Source organism: Pyrus communis, chromosome 12, assembly GCF_963583255.1.
Source record: "Pyrus communis chromosome 12, drPyrComm1.1, whole genome shotgun sequence".
In the NCBI taxonomy this organism is placed as follows: Eukaryota; Viridiplantae; Streptophyta; class Magnoliopsida; order Rosales; family Rosaceae; genus Pyrus; species Pyrus communis.
The window spans coordinates 24,000,771-24,008,762 of NC_084814.1; the positions used below are offsets into that span (position 1 = coordinate 24,000,771).

The 7,992-nt window shown below is 33.1% G+C and overlaps 1 protein-coding gene and 1 non-coding gene across 4 annotated transcripts; one reads left to right on the forward strand and one right to left on the reverse strand.

Annotated features, from left to right (window-relative positions):
* The first annotated feature begins 548 nt into the window (after positions 1-548).
* Positions 549-5,978, forward strand: LOC137710937 (agamous-like MADS-box protein MADS2). 3 transcript variants are annotated; one of them, XM_068450105.1, is made up of 8 exons: positions 555-876; positions 4,022-4,100; positions 4,272-4,333; positions 4,518-4,617; positions 4,899-4,940; positions 5,073-5,114; positions 5,273-5,421; positions 5,679-5,978. In XM_068450105.1, exons 1-8 carry the CDS (start codon positions 692-694, stop codon positions 5,764-5,766), a joined length of 747 nt encoding a protein of 248 aa, XP_068306206.1. In that variant the 5' UTR covers positions 555-691; the 3' UTR covers positions 5,767-5,978. The 3 variants fall into 3 exon arrangements, with proteins under 3 accessions (XP_068306208.1, XP_068306207.1, XP_068306206.1); XM_068450106.1 differs by lacking the exon at positions 4,899-4,940 and having other exon boundaries at positions 550-876; XM_068450107.1 differs by lacking the exons at positions 4,899-4,940; positions 5,073-5,114 and having other exon boundaries at positions 549-876.
* Positions 5,979-6,190: 212 nt separating this feature from the next.
* Positions 6,191-6,293, reverse strand: LOC137711761 (U6 spliceosomal RNA). The gene has a single exon (XR_011065108.1). It is a non-coding gene; the product is annotated as a U6 spliceosomal RNA (small nuclear RNA).
* Between the last annotated feature and the right edge of the window lie 1,699 nt (positions 6,294-7,992).

Sequence of the window (7,992 nt, forward strand, 5' to 3'; positions counted from 1 at the left end):
TAACTTTCGGTACCGTATTTTATTCATAGGTACGGAAGTATCGGTATGAATATATCAGTACATTACTAATAACTTTAGGTACCTTATTTTACTCATAGGTACAGAAATATCAATTCGTAAGTTTCGGTATGAATGTATCAGTACATTATTTTCAGTACGAATGTATCGGTATATAATTATAGTATCTAAACATACGTATGTACGTAATATGCATATACATATATAAGGACAAATTCATGCACACTGAAAAATATATGCATAATATATGAATTTTCTTGTTACGGGAACTTAGTAATAACTATCAATGATAAATAACATTTTTATTATTTATGGGAATCAATATATAGCCTACAAACAAAAAACTCAATAATTATTCCAACCTATTCAATATTAAATTACAATTAAATGCCAAGGATTAGAATTAATTTTTAATCTTAGACAAGGTTTTATTCGAAAAGTAATCTTAGACACGGACTAGAATAGAATTTTCCAAAGATAAAACCAGACACCAATACAAAGACCTTTTTCAGGGGTTTCCATTTTCTTCATATTGCACTCATCTTTTTATCCCTTTTCGTATATACCCTAAATAAACAGCCTCCTGAAAGAAAGTTTGTCTACCTCTGATCTTAACCGAGTCTATAGAGAGAGAGAGAGAGAGAGAGAGAGAGAGAGAGAGAGAGAGAGAGAGATGGGCAGAGGTAAAGTTGAGCTGAAGAGGATAGAGAATAAAAGTAACAGGCAAGTGACTTTTTGCAAGAGAAGAAATGGGCTGCTCAAGAAAGCTTTTGAGCTCTCAGTTCTCTGCGATGCTGAGGTTGGCCTCATTATTTTCTCTGGCCGTGGCAAGCTCTATGAATTCTCTAGCAGTTTAAGGTATATCTATCGATTTATCTATATATATATAATATATATTCCCTCTCTCTCCCCTTTAGGTATATATGTATAATATTTACATTTTTTAATATCAAGGATGCATTAATTTTACTTTGGATTTACGTATTTGATGAATGTCAGTGGCCCTTCTGTTATGTACCAGTGGCTGCATTAATTTTTCCGTCATTTTCTTTCTTCTTCTTGATTCATTCAGCTCAGATATGTTGATCCGTTCCAAGTTATCACTTTAAGCAAGAAGATGCTTTCGAAGTTATCGCTTTTCTTATAATTAAAGATCTAAACTCTTTTATTTCTCATCTTTATTAATTTTATTTCTTTTTAGAACACTTTTTTCTGTTGGATTATGCAGGTTATATATGGTAAAAGATAATTTACTAGGTTTTGAAACAATGGAATCAAATTTACTGGTTTGTTAGTGGTGTTTCCCAATCTTTTCCTCTATAGTTTAATTAAATTGATCTTTGATCTTTTATATTTAATTAGTTTTAAAGACTAATTTACTCAAATTTAAAGAAATGGAAGTTGTAATTTTTTTTTTTTTTTTTAAGCTCTGAAATTGTTAACCTATAAATGTATTAGACACGCTTAAAGTTTCCCAAGTAATTTTTAGGTTTTGCAAAATTTTGATTTCGTTTTTTGTATTTGCTACTTATAAAACATAGGATTCTGCTAATTTGAACAACTTTGCTGAATTGGGAACCATTTTGTACTTTTATTAGACACATTTGGTTTATTGTTTTTAATACTATTTTTATGTGTGCGTCTGTGTGTGTTTTCTTTTTCTCTTTTAAAACCAACAAGATGAACAATTTGATCCAGAAGTAACTAACAAGATAATTACTGAGTCTTTGATCAATTTTTTTATGAGGAATGCCAAGAAGACTCTCAGAGCGATTCTACATAGACTTTCTGCTACCTCATATTTTTGGCATATGTTTTACAATATTTGTACAAGAATCAACATTAAACTGTGAGGTGACAGAGAGTTCATGGAGAGTCCCTCTTTGAGAGATCCCCTTAGCATTTCTCTATTTTTATTGTCACCAGCGGCACTTTTATTTTTAGATGCATTTTGTTGAGAATGAGTCCCACAATGATAGGAAGAAGAACCTTGCATGTGCTCATAAGTAAGCTGAAGTACTACCCATATTGCCGATTGGTTTTTGGTGAAATCTCAATTTTCTTCATGATATTAGAGTAGGTTGTCCACATGTTAGGCTCATGAGAGGGCGTGGGCTTATAAATAAATTGAGTTATTCCCCATATTGCCAATTGGTTTTATGGTGGAATCTCAACTTTCTTCACATTTTTACCCACCACTCTTGAGTGGTGGTAGTACTCACCACTTTATTAATTGCTATTTGATGAGTTTAAATTTTAATATTTGTATTTATTCACTACACAAATCTTAAAAATTTAAATTAATATTACGATAATAATTAAAATAATGAGCATCAATACCACTTGCAGTAAGCAAAAATATTCTGCTAATGGGAGAGGCCAGTAATAATACCGGTCACTGTTATGATTCGGTGCCAGGTTGATTTGATGTTTAATTTTTCTACATCCAGTACTTTGTGCTGCAATTAAAATATTATTTTCAGTAAAAGAAAGACAAAGGTCTGCCTCTTTGTTTCAAAGCTGCGAAAGGTCATGCAACCTTGGAGAAAGATTTTAATAAATTTGGACTATGATGATAATTCTTTTAAAATGTGAATAACAGTTTTTATTACAATTTAATGATACCTTGAGTAGTCTTGTTTTTAGCACTCTTATTATACTGATTGCTACTTGTTCTATAAAAGAATACGATGACTTTGTATTTTTAACATCATTAGTTATTAAAATTTAATAGTTGCAAATGTATGTTTATTAAAGTTGATTATAGCAGTGTGCTTCATTTTCTGTATCTAAATTCGAATATTTTTTATGGTTTAGACAAATGTAGTGTAATTATCTCATTGTTTGTTAAATAAAAAAAAAGAACTTAGTAGTGTAAGACTTGGTCTTCAGATTTTCTACAATGTTAATGCGGTTACAATTATTAGATGGATGAATTTACTTCTTTTTTTATTGAGGTATAACTTAATTAATATTAATGCATTTGATTGTCATAATTCAGCGAATTCCGATCACATTCTAAATTACATGATCACTGTATGATGCTTGTAGGTTCTCTCATCAGTACTCAAGTATTGCATATATTTCCTTCTTTTGTTTAATCGTCTATTCATAGTGATAGGTATTGGCTAATTGTTTACAACAACATACTGAAAAGTATATTGCAGACATTAAGTTTATATATATATATATATATATATATGTAGTTTTTGTTATTATGTCTGTTTTGAAATGGAAATGATGGCAAGATTTTACTAGAAAAATGCCAAGCTAACTTCGGGTTTCAAACTTTTTCAAGTAATAAGAGTTGCCACCCTTATTTTAGGGTTCCAAGCAAGCAACTAACTATGTACAAACATGAAACTGAAAACTCAGAATTTCTCCTTTTTTTTTTATGTAGTATACAAATGCATGTCGCTTTAAGCCAATATATATACGAGGTATATATCTAGCTGACAGACAACATAGCACTGGATGGTGGCTCATTCATGTTATTTGAACTGTTAAATGTTGTTGAACTTTGTTTATTATTGGTTAATTAAATTTAACAAATGTTTGTTTTTTGAAATTGAGAAGATTTGTTCGAGGAATCTCCCGATTTCGTTTAGGATTCTTCTAATTGTTATGAGAAGAAAGTACGCTATAATGGTATGTCAAAGACCAAGCCTCAAGAATTTTGGTTCTCTCTAACCACAATAAGCCAGAAGAGAGTAATTTATGTATTGTTTAGCTCACCTAATCCTTCATCACCTTTCCCGTTTGGACTTTGCATTAATAATATATTGTTCCTATAAGATAATATGTGTTTGTTTACATATCTAAAAGCTTAATATTTAATCTTTTTTGTTTTCTTCCTCTGAATCTACATTGTTTTAATTGTGGATCATCCAATGATCTATTAATTATTCTAGAAGTTTCCAATCCTTTTTTTTTTTTTTTTTTTTTTTTTTTTGTGATTAAAAATGTAGTGATCTTACTGTATTTTTCAATTGTTCATCTTTAGCATGATGAAAACGCTTGAAAAGTACCAAAGATGCAGTTATAGTTCCGTGGACGCCAACCGACCAGCCAACGGGAGTCAGGTAATTAATTAAGCTGGAGTACTATTATGAGAACCAAAACAATCCAACCTTACCGATACATTCAATCAGTATTTGTTTGCGTGTATAATATTAGAGTTTATTGATGATCGAGAATCCTAGCTAGAAATTGAGACCTAATGACAAAGTTGTTTTTAATTTGTCCCCAAGCAGAACAGCTATCAGGAGTATTTGCAGCTGGAGACAAGAGTTGAGGTCCTCCAACAATCTCAAAGGTAGTACTGTTTACATGCATAATTTTCATTAATAACCTTTCTCAGCTTCCAACTCGTCGGTTTGAGAGTGAACGCTCTGCGTCCTACATCGTTCTACTCCAATGAGCTAATATTACCTAATCCTCTATTTTGTATAACAAAATTAAGTAGATTGATGACGGTCCTGAATTAACTAATATCGCAGAAACCTTCTTGGGGAAGATTTGGGCACCCTGAACAAAAAGGAGCTTGAGGAGCTTGAGCATCAACTGGAGACCTCCTTGAACAAAATTAGGTCAACAAAGGTAATTAGTTAATTAACTCAAAGAGTTTTGGTTTCACCTACTGAAGCGTTTTGAAAATTGGTGGCTTAACCCTAACAAACCTGGGCCTTCACTCCTTGAGCTATATGCTTTTATGTGGATAGACTGAGGGCCTGAGGCATATAAATTATATAGGTAGATATATTCCTATGATATTAGAATACTAGCTAGAATTGTTCATTCCAACTTACAGTTCATGGTGATGCATCTTCAAGAGATGAATGATTTTCTGATAATTTTTGTCGTCACTTGTTATTGATCAGACTCAATTTATGCTTGATCAGCTTTCTGATCTTCAAAACAGGGTAAGTCATGAATTAATCTCGTTTTAACATCATTGATCGATACACTTTCACAATATACGCATGCATGTTTTCGCCTTTCTACGTGTGTGTGTATATACATAATGTCTGGCCTTGCCTTTTGTTCTTGAGCAGGAACAAATGCTAGTTGAAGCTAACAAAGCCTTGAGGAGGAAGGTAATAAACAAATTAATGATTATGCTTCACAAAATTAAATTTGTTTATATCTGATCATTACTTACAGGAATTATTCATCAAATTTGTTTAGGGTTGAAACCATTCAGCTTTTTTCTTCCAAGTATATTATTTAAATGTATGTATAATTGAACATACAGCTGGAAGAAACAAGTGAGCAAGCTCCACAATTTATGGCATGGGAAGCTGCTGGCCATGGCCACAACAATATTCAGCAAACTTGGCTTCCTTCCAACTCAGAAGCCTTCTTCCATCCCTTGGGAGGAAACAACTCCACTTACCAAATTGGGTAACTAATTCCACCCTTTAAAAAAAAAATAAACTCCATTAATTATTTTTGTATTAATCAAGATCACTTTCTTTTGAGATTTAATTACGACAAAGTCCTTGCAACTCAAGTGTTGTCTCACTTAATCTTTTGAAATTCAAATTGTGTTATTAAAAAAAGTTAAGAGACACAATTTGAGCTTCCCAAAAAACAAGTGAATAAATTCACTAATCTTTTTCTTTTTCTTACTACTTTGCATAAATTCACTGGGTATGCAGATGCACCCATTTGGGTTCACATAATGGAATGAATGTTGGAAATCCGGGCCAGCATGATAATGGATACATTCCTGGGTGGATGCTTTGACTTTGATTCTGCCTAATAATAATATCCATCGAGATATATACGTGGAGAATGAAATTTGCAAGGGATCATGTTTATCAAGCTTTTATTTTATTTTTTGTTGTGATCTGTTATTTCTCTGCAACTTGAAACAATAAGAATATATACATGTTTTGTAAGTTGAATTGACGTCACCGAAAAACTTCTATGAAATATATGAAACTTATTTGCATAAAGTCTTACAAATATCCTTTTGATTACAGTTTGTATCTTAAATTTGTCAATTGCTAGAATTTAAAATTTTTACTTTTACATTTTACTGACACAAAACAAACCCTTGAGTACCCAAATTTCCTTATGAAACCTTGCGTAATATCGTAATCACATTTATAAACCAATTAGTTATTAGTCTAGTTGTACATTTTTCAAAACAATGAAAAAGTTCTCAAGTTTAAATCTTTCTTTCTTGATTTATGCGTATCATTCTTGTGCAACGACCATACTAATCTTCTCTGTATCGTTTCAATTTTGTCGGATGTTCCCAAAAGGACAGTTTAATCTTTGTTTCACGATGATCAAAACAATGACATACTAGGAAAAAATAATGACATAGAAAACTAAATAATGAGAAACCTTGATGATGGGCTCCCAGCCTTACTTCTGAACCCAAAGCCTTTGAGAAAGCTTTACCCAATGGTCAAACTAAACTGTCGTGAAAGTATTTTAAATTGACAAGAAAAAACAGGGAGATAATTGTTTCCTACAAAAAAAATGAGAAATGATTTGACTTTGTGTGCAATGGAGTACACGGCTCTAGCTACTGATTAATCATGCATTTGCATAAGCTGTAATCAATAACTTAAAATATCAAGAACATCCACGAGTCAACCTCATATTTTCTTTCCAATTTCAAAGTCCCAACTTGTAATGGTGCATGGGAACCACAGTTTTTTTTTTTTTTTCCCCCCCTTCATGTGGTGGGAACAATAACTATTTGGTTACATGCTTAATTAGGAGAAGACAACTGATTTGTCCAGCGTCTTATTTAATTACAAGACATTTTCGTTTTTCGGAAATTCCGATAACCTTCAACCGTCGATATCGACATAAATTAACTTGGATCCCTTCATTTACAGAAGTGCACGTCTCTTTAGTCAAACTAATGTTAACCGACAAGTTGATCAAATGGCCGGGCATTTGTCTTCCTATAAAAAAATGGACATTTATCAATCCATCATCTTATAATGATCTAACCTTGTCTCTCACCTTTCTCATCCTAATACCTTTTTTCCTTTGTAAAAATCACTCGGCGTTCAATGTGCCGAATGTCATAATTCGTAACACCTTACTTTGCCGAGAAGGCTAATAAGATGACCTCTGCCAATAAGGATTTGGAAACCCTTCTCGACTAAGACTTGGATAGATAACCAATTGGCCTCGACGCAGTGCTGTTTATCCAAACTGAAGGTGCTCCTCGATCGACTGATTTACGGCAACAGTGCTGTTTATCCAAACTGAAGATATTCGCCGGTTGCCTTCACAGTGCTATTTATCTAAACTGAAGATGTGTTGGCAGAAAAGGAAAATAAAAATTCTCAAGATGTTTGAGAGGTTTGCGCAGTGCAATTGTGTGTTGAAGTGGAGGGTCCTCAATTGTTGCATGATGCCTTGTATTTATAGCAACAAATCCTCCTTAAGATCGAGCTGAAACCACATATGGATTAAGACTTCTTATTCTGTTCCAACTCTATCTCGACCAATCCTACTCCTATTAGGACTTTGATCTCACCCCTTTTTGAGGTCATATTCATTGCTGGTCGAGAATCCTTATTGCACTAGGACCCCTTATCGTATTAGGACTTCTTCAACCCCTCTACTCATCCAAACTACTCCTTCTTGCAATAGGACTCGACCACCTTTGCTGAATAGCGCGGGGCCACCAGGCAGCCCACATAGTACACTTGGAAAAGCTTTGGGCCGAACCGACGCTCGGCCCAATAACATTTTGGGCCCAAACAACACCCATATTTATTTATGTCGTTTGAATATTCTTTGTTTTTTCGATCTAAAAGTCGTAAATAAATGAGTGTGCATGAGGACAATAAATATGTGTAGAAAATCATTTTCCTTGTCTAAATGATTTTGCTATTGGCATACACATAATAGTCATTACAGTACTGTAGGTGGCTTCAATTCAATTCTCTTACACTAGGGTTGGCTCCTTACAGTTCTCCACACATGCGATTCACC